We start from the raw sequence: 24,983 nt of genomic DNA, 5'->3' as shown, positions 1-24,983 counted from the left end.
GTTCGAGCCAAGGCTCAGTTGGCGTTTCTGTGTGGAGTTTGCATGTTCTCCCTGCGTTTGTGTGGGTTTCCTCCGGGTGTTCCGGTTTCCCCCACATGCAGAACAGGTGAATTGGGTTGGATAAAAAAATCTGCTGGATAAGTTCGCTGTGGCAACCCCGGATTAATAAAGGGACTAAGCCGACAAGAAAATGAATGAATGAATGAATAATAATAATAATAATGTGACTAAATAATAATAATGCATAATAATGAAACAGTTATTAATCTTGTGTGAACAGGACTTCAACCTGTTGATTTTATTTGTATATGTGTGTGCAACTATAACAGTTAAAAAACTATATTCATAATCAGGGATATTATCTACATTATATTGTAAAACAAGTTGTTTTTAATATTTTTTTTATATATGTTTTTTATTTTTAAAACATATCTTATAATTCCCACTCTAAAAAATGCTGGGTTTTATACAATTCCTTCATGTTGTCCCAACACAATTATTTTGAATTTAGTTAACTTTAATACAATTAAGTTGTCCTAAAATAAAAAAATTTTAAATAAGTAGTTTGAACAAGCAGCAAAAGTCTTTTTTTGTGTGTGCAAAAGCCCTTTAAAATATACATATACTTATTAAAACAAATCTTTTATTTTCTAATACATTTACCAAATCAAGCCCTAAAACAACAAGAAAACATAACCACTGAAGAAAAAATAATATTGCAAACAGTACATTGTGAATTAAATAGATTTTATTAACATATATAATTCATTAATTATTTATTTTTTATAATATATATTAATGTGCTGCAAATTAGGAAAACACGTGCAATTACAAAAAACTCAAGCAAATTGAGAAAATATCTTAGCATATGTGTTGCAAAGTCTAACAATACAAACACACACACACAAAAAAACATGCTTTTTCTCACAACTCAAACAAATTGTGAAACGCCTGCATTTTCTCACAACACTTTCAAATAGCAAGGAACATGGAAATGTTTCAAAGAGACCATAAAACGTGACGGACCAGGTTATTTAGGTTATGGTTATTTGAGCTAATAAAATACAAAAGGCAAAAGAATCAGGATATAAAAAAATAAACAAACAAAATAACTCATCTTTTAAAGATCACCTAAACCTTCACGGACTAATAGTCACAGCACAGGGGTGTCTGTCATGTTTTTGCGTCTCCTTTAAACAATTTTCGTTGTGTTCCGTTGTTTTTACAACTGTTGTGAGAAAATGCAGCGTGTTTTATTAGTTTTTTATTAGTTAGCATTTTTTTGTAACTCTATGTGTTTTCTTAAATTGTTGCTCATTAAGCTCTCTCAGCATGTATGTATATATATATATATATATATATATCCTCTTAATTGACATGGCTCCTTTTAATTTATTCATAATTATCTTGCAATAACAAATCCCAAATGTATGGCTCAAGTAGTTCTGTCCTTGCAGCTGTGAGAATTTCGTGAATGTGTGTACTTGTGTGTGTGTGTGTGTGTGTGTGTTTATTTAATGTTCTTCAAAAGATAATGGTTATATTTGATAGCTCTGGCCAAACTGTGCGCCAGTCGACTGGAAAACATGAGCAAACGCGGTGTAATTCAGAGCAGACTTGCTGTTGTTTTCTTTGTCTTGTGCAACCTACCAGCAATCACGACAGCTGCTTTGTCGAGGAGCAGGTACTTAAGCTGAAAGTGCACCTGTCATGTCATTTGTCTAAGAGTTCCAAGGCCACTCAACAGGTAGCAGAATGGCAGCTACAGCTGCCAGTCACAACCTCCATCAAAAACTCATGCAGGAAGCTCGCCGAACACAGCTGTCAAATGACTCCAATAGTTTCCTCTGGGACCGTGACTTTCACTATATGTAGAAGAACAAGCATAGAACAATCTGACTTCCACCCATGTGACGCTGACCTCTGCTTACAGTTTCCCCAAATGACTGTCATATTGTTTGGTGACCAGATTTCTGAGATTAAAACCATTTTTTCTTTGGTGGCCAAAAATAGCATTGAAATCTCCCTTATGATTATTTTTGTGTTCAAAAAAATGGGGACAATTTTTATTTTTGGGGAAATGTTATAAAATAAAAGGTCAAACTTTATTTTGATGCTCCATTTGTTGAATTTAAATTTCATTGCATCTACCTGATAAATAATTGTCATTAGATTATAAGTAGACTGTTGGGGTTAGTGTAAGTTGACAAGTACTTGCAAAGTGTCTTATAGTCAGTTAAATGTCTGTTGAAGGAGCAGTATCAGCAGATATTAAGCAGACAGTCTACTATTACTCAAATGGACCATCAAAATATAGTGTTACCAAATATAAAAATATTAATAAATAAAATTAATTGTGGCAAACATGGACGAATGGTTACCCAAAATATTGTCAAAAATAAATTAAGTTTAAAACTAAACAACAAAATTCAGGACATTGTAAACTATTTTTAAAAAGTATGTAATTTGATTATTTTTATACCATTTTTTTTATATCATTTTGTGGTCGAAAATAGCACTGAAATCTCTCATAAGATTATTTATGAGTTCAAATAATTCAGAAATAAACTGAATATTTTTTATTTTAAAATCCGGGCCAAGAAAACAAAAATTGTGGGAAACGGACATCTGATCACTCACATTTTGTCAAGATAAATTAAGGTTTTAGCATTGTTATTTATTCTGAATGTCGATGCTTTACATAATTTAAGGTTATTTTCAAGATACTCTCATGGGAATTATATCAGTATTTAAAAATGGCAACACCAATCACCATAATGGTGACTTTAAGGTATCATATAGGTTATTAATGGTGCAATGTATGTCACAATGCTATCATAGTAATGACACTGATATTAATAGCAGCTTGTTACACCATAAATTTATATTACTACATCAGATTCCTATTTATTTCTAAGTAAAGGGTTGCAGCTGGAAGGACATTTGCTGCGTAAAACATTTGCTGGGTAAGTTGGCGGTTCATTTCGCTGTGGCGACCCCGGATTTATAAAGAGGCTAAGCCGAAAAGAAAATGAATGAATGAGATTCCTATTTATAGGCTACGTAATGCTCTACTTAATAACCGTGAAGTCCTCAGCAGTGCACAGGTAGGAAGAGAATTGTTATATATCAACATATAACGGGAACACAGATCACCACTTTAGTGACTATATAAGTGCACCCCGCACAAATCTCTCTTTTAAATTCATATTTTTAATAGGAAGCTTTACAATATTATAGTTGTGCATATACATTAGATTAGTCAGTACTAAAGCTAAATCTGGAGCTTATCTAACAAAATAATTAACATTAACGGTCCAAAAACTAATGCAGCCAAATTTATATGTTATCGAAAAATATTAAATACAAATTTATAAAAGGGGTAAACCAAGAGAAGCAAAAAAAAAAAAAAATAGTTAAAATTTTGTAGGTTGTAGTTTATTTTTGCAATATTTTGCTTGAATTTAAGTGTATTTTCTTTCAATTTCTAAATATGTTTGGTGATTGAAATATTATTTTAATAAATATATGTTTAATAAATCTGTTTTGTTTAAATGCACCAAAATACATTGGCCACATTCACTGAGAAATGAATAAAAATATTCATTTTTAAAATGGGCTGTACTCAATTATGCTGAACGCTGTATTTAAATATATATCTAATTGTCGTGACATTTTCTAAAATATGTGCTGTGTAATATCAGGCTGCTTTTAGCATTTTACAGTTCTTCTTTATGTTTAGAGTATCTTATTTTTATTTTTCTGTCCAGGTGATTTCATACAGCCTCAACAATATTTAGGTCTGGACCCTATGGAGGCCATTTCATGACTGCCTGTGTTTCACCAGTTTTCATTGCAATAAGCAGATCAGTATCATGCTGATAATTAAAACTATTCCCACTGAAGTCCTTTCCAGAAGAAATGACACAATGAATTACAACCCTGAACATTTTTTTTATTTAAAGTCTGTTCACAATTCCATTAATCCAGACAATGTTGCTAACAACGCTGGTGGAAATGCAGCTCAAACCAGAACAAACAGCCTCTTTCAAACATTGTCTTAAACAATTAAACCAAAATAATTAAAACTCTAACCTAGCTTCTATCCTAACAAGCCAATCATCAACTGAAATATAATTTATTCCACCATAAAAAATACACTTGCGACTGGTTTTGTAATAAATAAAATATATATGTACTGTAAACTTAGATTTAAAAAGCATGCAATTTAATTATCGGGATAATACAGTTCTGAAAAGTGCCGTCAAATGATTCCAGAAGTTCCCTTTGGGACCATAAAGACGAACAATCATAGAACAATCTGACTTTCACTCTGACCCTGACCTCTGTTTACAGTTTCCCCAAAATGACTGGCAAGGATTCCTGCTGGCCTCCGACTGTAAAAGTTCCAAAGGCAAGAATAATCTAGCTCTGAGCAATTACTAAATACTCTCCTAATCTGTAGGATCTCTTCAAACCGTTTCCAAACACCTCTATTTCATGCTGTTTACTTCTTGATTGTTTCCAAGTGGCCGCTCAGAGGTTGTGCACTGAGTTGGTATGCGCTCATGGCCATGTGTTGGCTCGTGGTGGGGGGCCCAGTAATCAAAGCCAGGCCTCAGGAAGGGCAAGGATAGATCTGAGTTTGCAGCTGCTGATGCCATCTGATTTGAGCACTGGCCCAGTATTCACTAGCCATATACGCGGGGAAATATGTCCTTTGACTGGAAAACATTATTGGAAACTGCAGCGGTGGACAAAAATGAAGTTTCCTGAGCAAAAGTATAGACGTTAAAGTTTTAAGTACTTCTATTTAATCCTTTTCATTTTTAATCTTACTTTATTTATTTATTATTATTATTATTTGTATTACATGTAAAAAAATAAAAAAGAAAGAAACAATGTGAAATAAACACACACCATACTTTTTTTTACTACTCAAGTTTTTAAAATAAACTTCATGAATGGAATTTAGTCAAATTTGTTTAACTAAGCTCAGTAAAAGTTAGGGTGTTGAATCATTTTGCTAGTAATTTGTAGTTACTTTTCCAATAAGAACATTTTACTCTCTCTTTGTACGTTTTACTCAAACAAAATGACAAATATATAAGTAAACAAGCAGCAGATTTCTTGTTAAAATCTATCTTGTTAAAGTCTAGTAGATTTCTATCTATATTTAGTTCAAACCAGTAACCAGTAAACCAGTTCTGGTTGATGAATCTTTTTATATTCTTAACAAAACTTGTCTTACACAGGTAACTAATGCTAATAATCAATGCAAGTGCGCAAACAAGTGAAAATAACTTTACCATACAACCGATAAAATATTAAAATAATATAGTATATAAAATGTAAATATAAACTGTATAAATCCTTAAAATTGTATAAAAAAGCATATAAACGTTTCAAACTAAATGTTAATAATAAATGACATACACAACAATTATAAAGCAAAATATAGCACAGCATAAAATCTGATTCAGAATGGAGTGTTTGAACACTTTGCAGACATGTGTATATGTGTAAAAACAAAACAGTGTAATGTGGCACTTGTGGAAAAAGCTAATGAAATGCTAATCACAGGGGAAATCATTCTCCTCTCTGCCATGTTCATCAAAATGATTTCCCAATAGTAATGTGTCCAATCATTTTAGCAGAGAATATGGAGCCAGATGAGTCTCAAAAATAATACATTAACAAAATAAAAATACATGCACAGCACAATTCACATCTACAAAATCTGATTCTTAAATTCAAAACACAATTCATAAATTCGCTAAACACAATTATTACATTCAAAACAGTTTATAAATACACAAAACGCTATTCGTACATTTTAAATAAATAAACAAACTATTTCGTTAATACACAAAACACAACTCGTCAATTAAAAGAATTCATAAATACACAAAACACAACTCGTAAAATCAAAACAAAATTATCAATCCGATTCGTAACTACACAAATTTGTAAATTCTTGACACAATTTACCAAGTACATTAATCCAATTTGTAACTACAAGAACCAAATTTGTAAATTTAAAATACAATTCATAAATACTTAAAACACAATTTGTAAATGTCAACAATTCATAAATACACAAAAAACAACAGCTACACAAAACACGATTCTACGCAACCACACACAACACGATTCTATCCAACTACACACAACACGATTCATAAATTCTAAACACAATTTATGTGTTTACGTGTTTTACTTGTGATCTCACAAATTATGTTTTAAAATTACGAACTTGATTTTGTGCATTTATGAAATTTATTTTGTAATTGTATTATTTTTGAGTCTGGTCTGACTCCATAATATGAGAGTCTAAAGCATGTTTATATGTTTTATATGTTGATTTTGGTGGTTTATAAGGACTCTGTAAAAAACAATTTCACTGAATATATTAGTAATATCTAAATCACTTTACATAAAAATGCTCAATTTTGTGCCTGAAATCTGCAAATATTCATATATTGTATTGGTAACTAAAAGTGGCACTGATGTGACCTCAAAAATAATAAGCATAACTATATTTTAAATAACCTTAAAAACCTTGTTCTTATGCATTCATAAATTGACAGTTTCACAAAATGAAAAATTCTGCCATCACTTACTCATCCTCCACGTGTTGCAAACCTATTTCAGTTTCTTTCTTTTCTTAAACACAAAGGAAGATATTATGAAACATTTTCGGGGAGAAAAACAGCCCTTTTTGTTTTTTTCCAACATTGTTCAGAATATCTTCTTTTGTGTTCAACAGAAGAGAATAATATGAACCACTTGAGAGGGTGAAAATGATTAGGAAATCTTCATTTGTGGGTGAACTGTACCTTCAATTTGAATGATATAAACAATAATATAAAATGTCTCCATCCGTGTCAGTCTCTATGTACTGCCGGTGTCCTACATCCAATAATCCAGTGTTAATAATACAAACCAACATTGCTTCAAATGTTTCCAGTGATTTGATATTAAAACTTTGTTCTTTGTTTCAGATTCGGATGGACACAGTCAATAACCTGGAATGGACCAATTTATTGTGGACAATCACCTTGGATTTGTTGAAAAAGCAGAGGATGCAGTTTTTACTGGGACTTGATATAGTCAATGGTATTGACATGGAACCTTCTGTCAGTGGAGGGAGAGTTGGGGGATGCCAGAAAACACAGGACAGATATTTACAACTTCCTCAGGTAAAGCAATTCAATATTTTCTTCTGTTTTTACCTTTCTTTCTGCCAAATGAAGTAGGCTATGGGTTCAAATCTTACAGAGTGCACATTTATAATCATGTATGGCTAGATTCTAAGTACTTTTCATGACAATTAGAGTTTTGCTGACTTATTTATTTAGAGTTACAATCAGTATTGTTCAAACTTTTGTGGTTGGTACATTTTCATTTTCTTTTTTTTTCTTCTTTTATTCAACAAGGACGTATTACAATGATCAAAAGTGACAATATTGACATTTATTTATGTTAAGCTGTAAAATATTTCTCTGTTCTGCACTGCAAAAAATAAATAAATAAATAAATCTTACCTTTCTTTTCTAACTTAAAGTTTTTGCCTTGTTTCAAGTTCAAATATTGAAATATTCTTAAATCAAGATGGTTTTTCTAGACTAGAACAAAATATTGCTGTATTTTCAGAAATAATACATTAAAATTAAATGTGTTTTTACTTAAAACAAGCAAAATAAGCTACCAATGGGGTAATTTTGCAAAAAAAAAGCTTGTCTTACTTGGAAATTTTGTTTTGTTTCTAGTCCAAATATTTAAAAATTCTTACATCAAGAAACATTTTCTAAGTAAAACATCATGTCTTGTTTTCAGAAATAAGATGTCACTTTTAAGTGAGTTTTTCATTAAAACAAGCAAAATAATCTGCCAATGGGGTAAGAAAAATAATCTTGTTTTTCCTTTTGACATAAGATTATTTAGCTTGTTTAAAGGAAAAAAAAATCACTGAACATTGGTATATTATTTCTTAAAATAAGACAATATGTTTTGCTTGTCTAGAAAATGCTTCTTGATTTATGATTTTTTTAATATTTGGACTAGAAACAAGGCAATAAATAAAGGTAAGAAAAGCATTTTATGCAGTGAAAAAACATAATATATCAAAGTGAAAACGAGATTACGATTTTTTTTTACTCAATTGGCAAATCATTTTGCTTGTTTTAAGGAAAACTCTCCTAATGTTGACTTAATATTTATGAAAACAAGACTATTATTTTTTTGTTTGTCTAGAAAATGCTTCTTGATTTAAGAATATTTAGATACTTGGACTAGAAACAGGATGTAAGAAAAGCATGTTTGCAGCGTGTAAACAAGTTGCTGCCTTAAATTTGTAAGATGATTTAACTTCTTCAAATCTTTTTTTTACCTCAAACTGATAAAGTTAAACCTCATCTAACTTTCAAATGAAATTTAACTTGTAAATTTATTTTAAGTTAATATAACTTAAAAAAAATATGCTCATGTCATGATTTTTTGATCAAATATAAAATAAGAAAATAGTCTAAATATGAAAATAACTCTTAAAAGGAAAACATTTGTAGACCTTTATAATACAGTTAAATTAGTTAATGTTATTAATTGTATTTACTAACACAAACATATAACGATCAATACATTTTTACAGTTTTTATTAATATTTTTTAATATAAGTTAATGGAAATAAAGAGATTCATTGCACTGTAAAACCCTTTATCAATTGAAATGAGTGGCGTTAACTCAAAATATACTGAAAGTCAATTCTACTCGTTTGAAAAGAGTTTTGAACTCAGCGTTGAAGGCATTGAGTTAATTAAATACGTCATTACTTCAATTTTTTAATGGATTAAGTTTACTGAACTCATAGATTAGTAGTTTTTTTTTTACTCAAATTGTTTGTAGCAATCGGTTTCCTCAAACAGTTTGAGTTGCTTAAACTTATTGGGTTTTACAGTATTAAGTTGGTTTGAGTTCTTTTAATTTAATGGCTTTTACTGTGCTCATATTGCTTTGTTTACAGTACTCAGTAGGATTAGTTTTTGAACTTAAATGGTTTGTTGCAATCGGTTTCCTCAAACAGTTTGAGTTACCTTAACTTTTTGGGTTTTACAATGTGTTATTCAAAGCACAACTTTTCATAATGCATTAGTTAAATGTTGTACAAGATTGTTTATACTTAGTTGAAATTAGTAAATACATTAGATAACATTAACTAATCAACCATTATTTTAAAGTGTTACTCAAATAGTTATACATTATATTGAGCAATGAATAGTAAGGATGTTAGAAATGCAGATTTGACATCGTAGTAATCATTTCACTCTAAAAAGTTTTTTTTTTTCTTTTCAAATTAGTGTTTTTCTCAATCTCTTATATTTATGATCAGTTTTTTTTACTAAATATGGCAATAAATATAAATTATTCTTTGTCATAAAAGTAAAATTACTGAACCTACACATATGAACCTGAGAAAAATGCTCATTTATAAGAAAGTTTCAGATGGCATTTAGAGTTTTTTTTGCATCTGAACTCTTCATACATATTTAAAAAGAAAAATTACAAACATATTGTTGACCCCAGACACCTAAACAATAGTGTATATAAACTTAAATCATATAAAAATAGTATGTAAAATAAAATAAAAGCATTTTTGGCAAGGTCATCAAAAAAATGTTTGCGCATTTTTGTTAACTCTGGCTTGGCAATCCTTGACAAGCGTTCCTTTAATGTTTCTTTTGTGAACTTTAAGGTGTGTCAAATACCAAGATGAATGCTTAACTACACCCAGTCTTGATTTCCCATGAGCAATTTGTAATATGTCATTAAATTCACGGCTCCACACAAACTGCTCTTTCATTTTCAGATGAGCTAATCAAATAAAGTCATAAAAAGGAGGAACAGGACCTCACATTCCAAAGGCCTTTGATCTTTTAGCAATGAATCCATGAGATTACATGCCTGATTATATCCAGGTGTTGAGTCATAACTTCAGAGGTTCAGAGCATAGAAAGTAATATTCGTCTTTAAGGCCTGCTAATTTTTCTCTCTTTTTTTTTCCTTCACAAAGACAGCTCCTTTTAAAGACACAGTTCACTCAAAAATGCGTTTACTTTCCCTCGAAGTGCTTTTAAACCTTAATGAGTGTCTTTTTCTGTTGTACACAAAAGAAGATATTTTGAAGAATGTTGCAAAGTGATAACCGTTAGCTATATGCTTCCATCCAAAGATGCAAATTAAATTTATAAGCAAAACTGTATGATGTTCACTTTCAGAAATAAAGTTACAAAATCTGTGACTGAGCTGGAACCTTTTCAAAAAGTACACTTTTATACCGTAGCAACTAGCACTGCAAAAATGCTTTTATCACTTGGATTTTATATCTTCTTTCTAGTCCAAATATCTCAAAAATACTTTTATCAAGAAGCATTTTCTTGGCAAACAAAACATATTGTCTTGTTTTCAGAAATAATATGCCAATATTAAGTGAGTTTTTTTTTAAAACAAGCAAATGAATCTGCCAATGGGGTAAGAACAGGGCCGGATTAACCTACGGGCATTATGGGCACAGGCTTAGGGGCCTATGCACACTTGGGGGCCCTGCGAGGTGGGGGGGGTCAATTTTGGAATGTCTATTTAGGCCAAATGCAAATTGCACACCTCGTTGGAATAAGCTAAGTAAACAATTCATGCCCATCACCGTCTGATTGACAAAAGTAAAGAGCGCATCAGACAGCAGCGTGAATGGCGTAGCTCGTAAAGCGCGAGGCAGCATCTTTTGACACGATCAATCATAAACCTGGTTCGGATACAGCGTCTGATGAACACATTCTTTTTTTTTTTTTTTTTTGGGTACCATTATTGACTGTTTTTTAAACTTTAAGGCAAACTGTGAAGCTCTTTCATTTCATCTTTTTAAGGACCTGTTAGCAACAAAAACGCACCTTTTGAAAAGGTCCCGTCCCAGTGACAGATTTTGTACTTGTACTTATGAGATTACATACTGGAATTTATTTGGTAAATCTGTTTTCATCACGGTTAATGCATATTTTTTTCTTATCGGATCAAAAGTTACTTGTTTTTTTTATGTGCATTTTGAAAATGCATGTGTATTGTGAAGTTTCTATGAAGAATTTTTTATGCAATATTCCAAAATGCATATAAAAATAGGTGAATGTAAACATAATTGACATCTATAATAGAAAAGAAAACATACTATCTTCAAAATATCTTCCTTTTTGTTCAACAGAAGAAACTCAAGCCGATTTGTAACACGTGAAGGTTGAGTAAATGATGACAGAATGTTCATTTTCATGAACTCCTTTATTGACTCATAAAATTATATTTACCCTCATGTAATGTACCTCTTTTTGTGTCTGTTCTGACATATTTCTGGCTCTTAGTCTTCAATAGGCTACAAAATCTATACAGTCTGTGAGTTTAAAACATTCTCATCCATATAAAAGAATTATGAAGACACTTCCTACTGCATACTTGTTCATGACTGAATGAAAAGAACAGTGTTTAAATCCCCTGCGTTCTTTCATGTTCCACTTTGCTTTCATCTCTTGTCAGATGGAGAGATACAATCCGAAACGTACCTTGATTATAATCTCTTCTCACTTTGAGAGAGGAGGCCTTTTTCTCCATCATGTTTTCCTGTTCTAGCATAGATTTAAATGAACACTCCCTTTTTTTTTTTTTTTTTTTTTTAGAAATAAACATAAACATTTATGGATTCATTCAGCTGTTCACCTGGTCTGCCAGGAGCACTTTTGGCTTATAGCTAGGCCCAGACAGTATCTGCAGACATGTTTTGCTATTTCTGCGCAGAATTTTGTAAAAAAAGAAATCTGCAGAATTATGTGGAATGATTTTGGGAGTATCGTAACTAAAAACGTGATATATACAATAAAAATTTTTATGTTTTTACCTTATTTAATTAAATAAATAACACACACATAAATAAATAACTTGATTATTTAATGTTCATAATGCAAATCCAATTAGATTCACTTATTTGGTAAACTAAGCAAGTCTTTCATATAATATCTCTACTAAACGACAGAACATATTACTTTACAGACTGTATTGTAAATAAAACAATAATATTAATGAAAATCCAACAACTGAAAAAATATAAGTTTACACAAGTAAATAAATAGACTCAATTATTAGCAAAAAATCCTCTGAAATCTGGGGATTTCTGCGCGTGCAGATTACTTACGCGTTAGCTTAGCATAAATTACTGAGTTGTATTAGTCCATTAGCATGTTGCTTAAGAATTTCAAAAAAGAATTGTGATCATTTTCCTATTTAAAGCTTGACTCTTCTGTAGTTACATTGTATACTAAGACTTACAGAACATGACAAGTTGCTATTTTTCTAGGCAGGTTCATATCATTTATAGTAGTAGCAATAATAATAATAGGCTAGTAATAATCAGTAATAATTGAGTGGTGATGTAGTGGCGCAGTAGGTAGTGCTGTCGCCTCACAGCAAGAAAGTCGCTGGTTTGAGCCTCGGCTGGGTCAGTTGGCATTTCTGTGTGTAGTTTGCATGCTCCCTGCATTCGCGTGGGTTTCCTCCGGGGGCTCTGGTTTCACCCACAGTCCAAAGACATGCGGTACAGGTGAATTGAGTAGGCTAAATTGTCCGTATTTTGAGTGTGTGTGTGAATGGGCGTTTGTGGATGTTTCCCAGGAATGGGTTGTGGCTGAAAGAGCATCCACTGCCTAAAAACGTGCTGGATAAGTTGGCGGTTCATTCCGCTGTGGCGACCCCGGATTAATAAAGGGACTAAGCCGAAAAGAAAATGAATGAACGAATGAAGGGACAATGATATTATACAGTACCTGAAAATAGTCCCCATCTGCTGCATCTATGGTACGGCAGCAAAGCTCCTTGATATTACGCCAGAATGAGAATATAGTTCCTAGCCATATCGACTAGCAAGTTTTCATTTTCTGTCAATCTTACAGTCTCAGAACTAAAGCTACACAGTCACTGAGGTGGTAACTTTCCAAAAAGTACACTTTTGTAGCATACAGGTGGACATTAGTTCCTTTGAGGTACACTTTTGTAGCTTTTACATTGACTTTTGTACTTTAAAATTACTGTTAGGTACATATTTGTACTTTTTAGGTACCAATATATATCTTTAAGGACCTGTTAGGAACAAAAATTTACCTTTTAAAAAGGTCCCGTCCCAGTGACAGATTTTGTACTTTTATTTCTGAGAGCGTGGAATACAGTTTAACAACAGAAAAGTTAAGCTTTAAATAGGAAACTGATCTGAGCTAACTGATCTTCTTCTTCTTCTTTTTTTTTAAGTGAGATGCTAATGGTCTAATCCGATTCAATGATATATGCTAAGCTAAGCTAAAAGAGCTCTCTCTAGACCAGGATATCTGCTGAATGGATCCACAAATGGTAAAACTCAATTCTAGGTGACTTGTAAAATTAGCTTATTTAAAAATAAATCAGAGTGCTCCTATAAAATTACATATATAAATATATATTTGTAAATATAATTTACTTTTGAGTAAGAACTTTACATGCTAAAAGGAACGTAGACACAAAAGGAAGTAACTTACAAGGAAGTATTGCTCATAGATTATTGCAGTTTGATAACTTTAAGAATTAAAAACAGATAGCATGTCCAGGCTGTTATTATAGAGCTGTGAAATGTGTGTCAGTGACACTGCAGATGGAAAACTGAGATAACTTATTCCAGGTTATAGTTCACAATGACTGTACTAATCCAAATACAATTTTGCATGAATTTTTAGATGGGCATATCATTAGAATGCACACAACATGAGAGATATTGGATGTGCACTCATGCTTTTAGTTTTTTCCAGTACTCAAGTTATTATGTTTGCTCAAACTACTTATAAAAGACCTGAAACAACACATTTTTTTGTGTAATCCACTTAAATTATTTGTAATTAATATTCTAAATATTTATCTTGGAAATAAAATACTATATCTTTATGGTTTTAATGCAGATCCTAAAAAAAGTCTTTTTACAATTTCTCACAGTCCTTAGTTAATTTGTCGCAATACTGTCTTTTTAAAATTACAATTGCGTTTACATCATTTAATTCAATTAATTTCTCAAAAAAAAAATATGTATAAAGGAGTTTATATCACACAATTCATCATTTTAAAAAGAAAATTAATTCAGACTTAAATTCTTACTTATTTTTATTTTGTTCCCTCAGACTTCATTTTTAAAAATTGCAAACCAAAAATCAAACTTTATTTCTTGCAATACCAAATTAATCTTCTAATTTTAATGTCAATTAATCTGCAATTCTAGATTATATTTTAGAATTTATAAAATTAAATACTTCGTAATTCATATCTTGCCTCAGATTTTTATATCTCAGGAAACAAAGCTTATTTCACAATACTGAGCTTTTTTTACAGAGCTTTTATTTTTTCGCAGTTGCATGTCTACAGGATTTCTTTCAAATTCTTTGCAAGTTCAGATGTTTTCTGAGCAGTTCAGATGTTTTTTCTCATGTAAAAACGCAATTTCTCACTTTATTAATTTTATTTCTATCAATTCCTAGTTCAAGTCTTTAATTCCTAAGTTTTTTCTCAGAATTGTGAGATATAGTTACCTTTGTGAACTTTAAAAGTAATTGCAAAATAGTGATAAAAACCCCCCATTAGAATCATATTATAACTTAAAATTGTGAGTTTATAACTTGTCATATTGAGATATAAACAAAGTTGTAAAATATAAACCTGCAATTTTGAGAGGGAAAAAAGCTGAACTGTGCAATAAACAGTTGCTGTTTAACATTTAAAATGACTCCTGCTTCTTTAATCTAAAGCTGTTTGATAATCTTTTATGTTGTTCCATTGCATTTCTCTGTCTCCTACCACACACATTTATGTAATGCACATTCTTGTATTGGGTCTCAAGAATCTTGTGCATGTTGTTTGTGGTTTCTTGTTGACCTCTGTACGGCGGCTGTGTGTTAGACAGAGGCATTTTGTGGTGTGGCAGCTGAGAGCGTTGTGTGTTTGCACCCGGTGCTTGATGTCCTGCTGTTTATCCTTGGCCTGGGTTTATGAGAGCTGCAGGTCATTGCATATATTTGATGACTGCAGCTGGGAATGATTGCTTCTTTGGATACATATATATATATAATCAATAAGTTTGAATCAGTGGACTACACACGTGTTGATCACTCAAGACGATGCTGTTGAGTCAAGCTTTATTGCAATACTGTGATTATAAAGCTTATGAGAAAAAGCACAATGGTGTATATTCAGACGAGACAGGGAACTTTGACTGTATGAGAATGAGACTGTGAGGGAATAGTCTAGGTCTGCATTCAAATGGGCCAACTTCATTACTATACAGTATGTCTGTGAAAAAAGAGCATGTGAGCTGAGTAGTATATTCATAGTACTCATAAATTAGGCAAACAGTACCAGGATGAACGAAAACTTCTGATTCTGTGATGCAAAATCTGCGATTTCAGTCAGCAAAATTTCAGCTAGTTTTTATTTCTTGATTTGCAACAAACAACCAAAACACAATAAACAGTTTTAATCAAATTAATTTGTTTTATTTGTTCATTTTAATCATATTTCTGTATTATTTATTTAATATACTGCTTTATATTCATATTTTAAAATTTACACTAATGCACGGGTGACACGTTGGCTCAGTGGTTAACACTGTCGCCTCACAGCAAGAATGTCATTGGTTTGAATCCTGGCTTGGCCAGTTGGTATTTCTCTGTGGAGTTTGCATGTTCTCTCTATGTTCACTTGGGTTTCCTCCAGGTGTTCTGGTTTCCCCCCAGTCCAAAGGCATGCGGTACAGGTGAATTGGGTAAGCTAAACTGGCCATAGTGTATGAGTGTGTGTGAATGAGTGTGTATGGGCGTTTCCCAGTACTGGATTGTGGCTTTGTAAAACATAATTGAATAGTTAGCAGTTTGTTCCATTGTGACAACCCCTGATACATAAAGGGACTAAGCCAAGTGAAAATAAATGAACGTGCACTTGGTTGACCTTTGATTGTTTTAGCTTTTATGAATAAGTTAATTAAATAATTAGTTTTTATTTTTATTCATTTTTACATTTTTGATGCCTTTATTCCCCCCAAATTTTCCCCTGACCCCCTTACTATTCCTCAGATGTGGAAAAAACCCTCCCTTAAGGCCATATTACTAACCATAGTTTTATTTTAGTAGTTTAGTAGGCTAACCATTTTTATGTGTATCGATTATATTTTGTAAAATCTTTTTTTTAACTTAAAATGTGGTTACCATTGTTTAACAAACAAACAAACAAACAAACAAACAAACAAACAAACAAACAAACAAACAAACAAACAAACAAACAAACAAACATCTGTTTTATATGTAGCAAAACCATAGTTAGTTTTCATTAGGTTTGAATACATATATATATATATACAGTTGAAGTCAGAATTATTAGCCCCCCTAAATTATTAGCGCCCCTGTTTATTTTTTCACCAATTTCTGTTTAATGGAGAGATTTTTTCAACACATTTCTGAACATAATATTTTTAATAATTTATTTCTTTTAACTGATTTATTTTATCTTTGCCATAATGAAAGTACATGATATTTTACTGGATATTTTTTCAAGACACTTCTATACAGCTTAAGGTGACATTTAACGGCTTCACTAGGCTAATTAGGTTAATTAGGCAGGTTATGGTAATTAGGCAAGTTATTGTATAACGATGGTTTGTTCTGTAGACTATCAAAAAAAAAAAACTATTTTAGCTTAAAGGGGCTAATCATTTTGTCCTTAAAATGATGTTTAAATTAAAAACTAATTTTATTCTAGAGATAAAATAAACATGATTTTCCCCAGAAGAAAAAATATTATCAGTCATACTGTGAACATTTTCTTGCTCTGTTAAACATAATTTGGAAAAGATATAAAAAAAGAAAAAAAGGGGACAATTAATTCTGACTTCAACTGTATATAAACATACAATCCATTGTAAAGAATGTACTTCTATCCCTCACATTCTTGTTTTTCAGTCTTGTTAAAATTAAGCATGGCAGTAAGTACATGTACTGTGTTAATAATATAAAGAAACCATATGTAGGCCTACATTAACCCTTGAACTACCCCAACAAGAAAAAAAATATTTTCTCCTAATGTCACTAGTTAACACACAATGCATTTTTTCACCACATGCCATAATTTCTAAAATATCAATCTCTACCAAATGGTTGATATGTCAGTTTATGGTAAAAGTACCGGGATTATACATTTACGATGAAAAATCAGAAAACATGAAGTGTAAAACCAATTTACTTAAAAAATAATCAAAATAAAACATTTTTGAATACTAAATCACCTTTATTTTTTGAAGTATGCCATAAAATATTTCAGATTAACATGTTTTTTTTTTTTAACAATAAAACCAAAATCAAGTGAAGTAGTGCAACAGGATTATGTCTTGATTGTTTTGTAAATGAACAATGCTGTGTGTGTAAACCATTATTTAAATGACTTAAACAGTCAAAACAAGGTCAACCATTTGGTAGATTGGGCAGTCAAAGGGTTAAGTACATTTTCACAGGTGGTGTTCACCTGCATTTTTTAATTATGAATTGCATTTGATTTGACATTAAGGGGAATACTTTTCACCCCCCTTCTTCTGTCATAATGCACAGCTAGAGTTTTAAAGCCAACGATAAACTTCCGGTGAAAGCTTAATGTGAGTATTTTCAATTTCACATGGTTGTTTTTACAGCATCGATGTTGTCATTACAATACATTCAGTTAAATAGACTAATCATTTAGCAATCACTTAGTTGCTCAAGCATAAAATAAGATGAAAGACCGTTGTAACCGCAGCATCAGGCTGGCGCAGAAATTTCTTTGAAAATGTTGGGGTAAAATAAACTGTTAGCAGGGGGAAATGGAATTTAATGCAGTGCTTCTTGTCCGATCTGAGGCCCACTTCATATCATATATATTTAACAGGCAGTGAAGATCGCTGATTTTTATAGAAATCAGATCTTAAATGTGAAAGTTTTGTAATGGAAAGACAGTTCAGAGGAAGCCCCCTTGGGCTGCCTGGATGAAAATGAAGTCTGTATGCATATAGCCGATTAACAGTGTGTTTTCACTGCTGTCGTTTTAATGTGTTTTATTGTTTGTATGTTCATATATTGGATGTCAAGTGACTGCTTTCAACATCCTTCAGAATATCTTGTTTTGTGTTTAACTGAAGAAATAAAATCATAAAAAGTTTAGAACCACTTGAGTGGAAGAAAATGGTGAGGGTATTTTCATTTTAGGTGAACTATCCCATTTAATGGAAATGTCTGTAAACTAGCCCTGACAGGAAATCCCCAATACCTTTTGCTTTTATTTATTTACTTTACACACCATAGAGTGTATATTGAGCTTATTTTGTTTAAATCAGCGCCCGTAAAGTAATAAACACAAACGGTCAACACAGCTGGTCATGTGATGTCAACATGGCGGCGTCCATAAGGGGGCGACCCGCTCACCCTAGCCTAAAACAGCTCTTCCCGAAGACTCCAAACGCGTCTCATCATCAAGTGTACATCACTTTAATTACGCCGTTTCCTTCCGAACCTTTTAATTAGCAACTGCAGACTGACAGCACCTTCGAGTGCGGCGTAAGAGGATTGAAGGCGCTCCTCTTCTTCTTCGTCTTCTCACTCCAGGGTTTCCTCGCCTTGATTTTTCTTTTCTCCAGGCGGCAGTGTGATTTCTGGCCGTGCGCGGCGCTGCACATCTCCAGCTCCCCTCTCTCTCTTTCTCGCTCACTCGCACACGGGCACAGGAGTGCGAGAGACAGCCATGGAGAGGTGGAGAAGCGACTGTTTTCTTTGTTATTTTTAAACTCCGAGATCCGCATCGATGACACGATTCACATCTCGCCGCATACAACGCTATTCCCGATGCGCTCGAAAGCGGAAAGTAGGTTCTCACAGGTACAGTACGGAGCACTTTTTTCTTTCCTTCTCCTGGCTTGGGTGTAATGGGGGTTTGCGGTAACGGAGGGAGAGAGAGAGATAGATATAGAGAGATGAAATGCACCGTCGCTTTTTCTCGCTGCTCGCGCCCGAATCCTCCGTCAGGTCGAGAGCGCGCTTATAATGCTCTCGCGCTCGGATGATCGGCGCGTGTTGGAGTGCGAAAATCAGTGTTGCAAAGTTGCACACTAGTCCCTGGGCTGCGGAAGGGCCTGGCTGTGTGTGTGTGTGTATGTGTGTGTATGGAGTTTGTTTCTTACTTTCCCCTCCCCCATCCGCTCCTGCTGCTGCTGCTGAGGCCGAGACATGAATGCGATGAATGTGGGGCTCACTTCAAAGCAGATCGCGAGGGCAGCGAAAGGGGTGTTGTAATGTCGTCAGCGGAGGAAAAAACGCAGCGATCCGTTTTTAGATGGCCGCGCCGCGTAACGTTAAGTGGGATGATCGGCGTTTGCGGTGCGTAAAGATGGCTAGCGTGCTGTGACAACGTGTTCTCACACTAGTTGAGTCGGATCCGTGGAGCGGATCGGCGGGGAGAGCTCGCTAGAAATGTCGGCTCGTGCGCTCAAAGATGGTGAAAGTGTTTTTTTCGCCGTCTACGCTCACTTGTGAGGGAAGGTCTCGCGCCGCACGTACTTCCTCCCCTCGCGCGCTACCCTCTTTGATGCGGTTGATGTTCGTCATATTTGTTTTTGACTTGTGCTTGTTGTTTTTTTGCGTCGTAGCTGTACACAATAAACACTTCTAGTGTGGTTTGTTTTAGATAACAACATCCCCGTTTGCGTAAAATGTTTCTAAATGCGCGTCTCGCGCTGGATTAGCCTGCTAGCTCATCGCCATTGAAGTTCGCGCTGTTAAAGTTATTGACTCGGAAAGCTCAAGGTTTCTTTCCTCCCCAGCTCGCTTATCAAGCACATCAGACGCAATCTAGTTGGCAGGCAGTCACAGGTTTTAAGGTCGGAACTTGAAAGTGTTGGATTTATGGTGTCATAAAGCGTGTCACAGGTGAGTTCAAGAGTGTTTGTGCCATGATGGCTGCCCCCTTTTTGCTATCTCTAGTCGCCCGAGGCCACTGGAAGTTTGATGGGCTTGTAGCGCTGTGCTGTGTTTGATTAAACTTTGATAACACTGGTTTTATGTTGCCCGAAAGGTCTACATAGGTGTCATTACCGTTTGAGTTGCTGTTACAATGTTATTGACTTGTATCTGTTTAGTGCCGTTTTCTTTGTGGTGGCTTTTAATTTAGCTGTAATGTTTGTTACATGTACTTACTAATGCAGTGCAGTACACTAAAAGCAACTAAAGTTGTTTTATAGTTAGTACATTGTGAATACATTTAATGATTTCTGTATTTTCCCTGTAACAAGTTAATGAGGTAAAGTTGGTTTTATATTCACACATTTAGACCTTCTCCTTAATATAATTTCAGAAATGCAATTTTTGCAATTTATAAATAGTTAAAACATGATGTCAGCCAATGACTATTATAGTACAACATTGTTCACAGTCAAATAAATAGTGCTAATGTTGTTTTGAAGTCATAATTACATCTAATTTCAGACTGAATATTCAAAGTATCATGGTTAACACTATAGGGATAATGTCACAAGTTGTCATTGAACAAATGTGTGAAATAAAAGCAACTTTACCTTATCATCTTGTCTTATAAAGGTGCATAATTCATATAAGGGATGCGTTTTGTGACAGTAAAGATTCTTTAAATACGGGTTACATTAGCTTTATATGGTATGGCCCAGGAACTAAGAAACAGTACATGCACTTACTATAACAATGCAGTAAATGAAATGCACATAACTACAAGCATTTCCCAGTACTGGGTTGCTGCTGGAAGGGCTTCTGCTGTGTAAAACATATGCTGGATAAGTTGGCGGTTCATTCCGCTGTGGGGACCCCAGATTAATAAAGGGACTAAAGCAAATAGAAAATGAATGAATGAATGAATGAATGAATTACAAGCAGCCAAAGTTGTCTCATAGTAAATACATTGTGAATGTTGTCCTATACTGATTTGTTTATATTCTCTGTAACGGGGACACCTTATGTAAGATGCAACCTCATCATCTTGTATTATAAAGGTGCATAATTCATGTTAGGGATGCGTTTTGTGACAGTGAAGGTTCTTTAAATACTGGGAACATCAGCTTGTAAATATGGTATGGCCCAGGAACTAAAAGAAACAATAGATGTGCTTACTATAGCAATGCAGTAAATGAAATGTACATAATTACAAGCATTATCCAGTGCTGGGTTGCTGCTGGAAGAGCTTCTGCTGCGTAAAACATATGCTGGATAAGTTGGCGGTTCATTCTGCTGTAGCGATCCTGGATTAATAAAGGGACTATGCTTAAAAGAAAATGAATGAATGATTGAATTACAAGCAGTCAAAGTTGTCTCATAGTGAATATTGGCCTATACTGATTTGTGTATGTACCCTGTAACAAGGACACCCTTATGTAAAATGTAACCTCATCATCTTGTCTTATAAAGGTACATAATTCATAATAGGGTTACATCCGTGACACTTGAGGCCCTCTAAGTGATCCAAAAATGGCAACTTACTGTATGTGTAGGGCCAGACAGAATCTGCAGACATTTTTTGCCATTTCTGCAGAGAATTTTGTAAAAGTTGCGGATTTACATGGAATGATTTTAGGAGTATCCTAACTAAAAACTTAATATATTAAATAAAATCCAATTAGATCCACTTATTTAATAAACTCTCATATAATATATCTACTAAAAGACTGAAAATATTACTTAACTGTATTGTAAATAAATCATGAACATTTAAAAATTACTATTATTAAATCACAATAATATTAGTGAAATCATTACAGAAACTGATTAAAAATAAGTTTACAAACATTTACACAAGTAAATATATAGACTCAATGATAGGCTGGAAATCTGCAGATTTCTGCGTGCGCAGATTCCGTGTGGGGCTACTCATGTGTAAGATATTTTATTTACATTTATTTACAAACCTGTGTTTTTGAAACAAATGAAGATGGCAGAATGATCAATTCAATGATGTGAATTATTTAGCCTGACATCTCAGCAGGCACACCCAAATTCATGTCAGTCACTTGATTTTTAAAATAAATGTTCTGCAAGAGCTTTATTGAATGTTTGCTTTTTTCTCGTTGTCTTTCTTATGCAGGAGGAATTCTTTCGCAGTGGCATTAATAGAAGTCTGGATATAAACTTTCTGCCTCGTGGGCTGTACTGGGACAGAGTGCAGGGACACTATGAGCATGAGTGTAAACGAGAAGGGCATCTGTTATCTGCCAGACCTAGGCAGCAGCTTCACTGAGGATGCCCCCAGACCCCCGGTCCCTGGGGAGGAGGGCGATTTGGTGTCCAGCGATGGACGGCAATACAACCACAGTTTTTACTCGTCCAAAAGCGACAGCCTCAAGAACGAGGCCTCCATAGCTACGCCTAGACGACCCGACCTGGACCTGGGCTATGAGCCCGAGGGTAGCGCTTCCCCAACGCCGCCCTATTTAAAATGGGCGGAATCCTTACACTCGCTGCTGGACGACCAAGACGGCATCCACTTGTTTAGGACTTTCCTCAAGCAAGAGGAGTGCGCGGATATGCTGGACTTCTGGTTCGCTTGCAGTGGATTCCGCAAGCAAGAGGCCAATGATGGCAACGAGAAGATGCTGAAACTCGCGAAGGCCATTTACAAAAAGTACATCCTGGATAACAATGGAATCGTATCCCGGCAGATCAAACCCGCCACCAAGAGCTTCATCAAAGACTGCGTGATGAAGCTGCACATCGATCCGGCCATGTTCGACCAGGCGCAGACGGAAATTCAGACTATGATGGAGGAAAACACCTACCCTTTGTTTTTAAAGTCCGACATTTACTTGGAGTACACCAGGACTGGCGGAGAGAGTCCCAAACTGTTTAGCGACCAGAGCTCGGTGTCAGGCAACGGCAAAGTCTTGCCGGGCTACTTGCCGACTGTGATCGAAGACGTGGAGTGGAGGTGCGACCAGGAGGAGGAGCAGATCGCGGAAAGTGACCCCACTCCCAGCAACAGGCTGACCCAGAAGCTGCTTCTGGAAACGGTGCCTCAGCGGGTGGCCAACAGTAAAAGATATCAGGACAACCGTGAGTACAGGTAAATCCCTGCAGCTTTGAAAAAAAACTCCTCTCTCTCTCTCTCTCTTTCTGTCTTCTTCCATCCCCCTTCCCCCTCGCGGTGCAAGCGCAGTCAGAAGAAAAAGATAAAACGGGAATCTGAGTTAAGCACAGCCTTCCACAGGAGATGAGAGGAATGCAGTATAGGCAGAAAGCTCTAAGTAGCTGCGACTGAGCTAGCAAGACAGATACTGGGTCGCAGCGTTGTCTTTGCCTACTGCGAGTTGGTGCAAGTGGGTGCTCTTTGTGTTCTCCATGCAGGTGTCTCTTGAATGGCAGGCTTTGCAGCAGAATAAAGGTTTCTTCAGGAGAACCACAACACGGATTCTCTTTAGAATGGGCACAAAGACGCTGCACTGCATATTTAGTGCAGGAAAGAGAAAGCAATGCACAGCACTCCAAAAAGTTTGGCAGCATTGATTTAACCGGCGCTTTTACGTATATCTGATCCGGTGCCCTTTGAAGCCCAGTGCTGCGTATGGATTCGGTGTGTTTCTGAACATGTTTAGATCTTTATCTCTCATGCCACCCGTGGTTTGCGTGCCGAGCGAGCGTATTGGAATGTGTGCTTCAGGTATTGTATTTTGTAATGAATTTTTGCTGCTCAGACATTCCCCAGGCATTCCTCGCCACCAGTTGTGACGGCCCATTGTGCTCTTTTAGCGCACGGAGCTTTCTTGTTCATATCGTGCATCGCGCCGACATCGTTTAATCTGCAGAGACGTGCTTTTTAAGCCGCACTGTGAAATTTACAGCAAATCACTTGATGCATCAGAGCCTCGAGTCCCTCCATATGAGCAAAATGGGATTTAGAGATGTGACTGCTAAATACTTTAATCCTTGTCCTGCTGGAATAGAAAGCGGTGCATGTGGGCCTTTGAACAGCCTCTGCTGAAGATTACAAAGCTTTCCATCCCAGATTTAAAAGCAAATATCGACAGGTGCATTCACCGTGGCATATCAAAGCAATAACTGCTCCAGGTATGCAGTGTTTGTAGGCCTTTGCCAGGGTACAAACAATTTTTGGTTGCAGTTTACGTGCGCTGTTATTACTCTAGCTGCTTTTATGCTGTCAGGTACACACAATGCAACATATTTAATACATTAAATGCATCTTACCACATCACAGTCCAGAAAATCAGAAGTTGACAAAATTATCAATCAGTCCAATTAATAATTGGTTATTTATGTCAAGAACTGTTCTTTTTGCACTTACAAGGACAATATCGTCTCTGTGAATCTGTTTTTCTATCATCTCAAATAATTAAATGCAACCAATCTGAGTATTTTAAAATGTTACCAATGCTATTAGCAACAATTAATTATATTTGCAGATGTACTTCACTAAAGCTGTGTTTCTCAACCATGTTCCTGGAGGACCACCTTCTCTGCATATTTTCCATGTCTTTTTTAGCTAAAACACACCTGATTCAGATCATCAGCTCATTTGCAGAGACCTGTAATGGGTGTGACAAAGGGGGCATCCAAAACATGCAGTGTTGGTGGTCCCCCAGGAATGTGGTTGAGAAGCACTGCACTATAGGACCTTAATGTGGAGTAGGGCAGCAGAATCATGATTAAAACATGCAATTTTCTCCCCCATAGACTTCCATGTAAATGCACGCAAATGCGTTAATGCAAGCTCATGCGACAAGTTTCGCAGTTCACTGCATTGCAAATTTCAAGCTTGGTGAACTCTGTCCTGTGAAATTGCATCACGTTACTGTGAGAGACCAATCGAAGATCAAAACATCACCTCAGTGTACAGAAATTTAAAAT

At 34.7% G+C, this 24,983-nt stretch overlaps 1 protein-coding gene across 21 annotated transcripts in view; it reads left to right on the top strand.

Moving 5' to 3' along the window:
• The window catches only part of axin1 (axin 1), a 107,676-nt gene that overhangs the window by 16,752 nt on the left and 65,941 nt on the right, over window positions 1-24,983 (top strand). For 10 of the 21 annotated variants that reach the window (XM_087243242.1, XM_087243234.1, XM_087243238.1 and 7 more), the window contains exons 2-3: window positions 7,005-7,202; window positions 22,210-23,184. In XM_087243242.1, coding sequence (XP_087099368.1) covers window positions 22,298-23,184 — 887 coding nt within the window. In that variant the 5' untranslated portion in view covers window positions 7,005-7,202; window positions 22,210-22,297. 21 annotated transcript variants of the gene reach the window in all.

Source organism: Danio rerio, chromosome 3 (genome assembly GCF_052040795.2).
Source record: "Danio rerio strain M-AB ecotype USA chromosome 3, GRCz13ab, whole genome shotgun sequence".
Lineage (NCBI taxonomy): Eukaryota > Metazoa > Chordata > Actinopteri > Cypriniformes > Danionidae > Danio > Danio rerio.
This window is presented reverse-complemented; position numbering and strand designations above follow the sequence as displayed.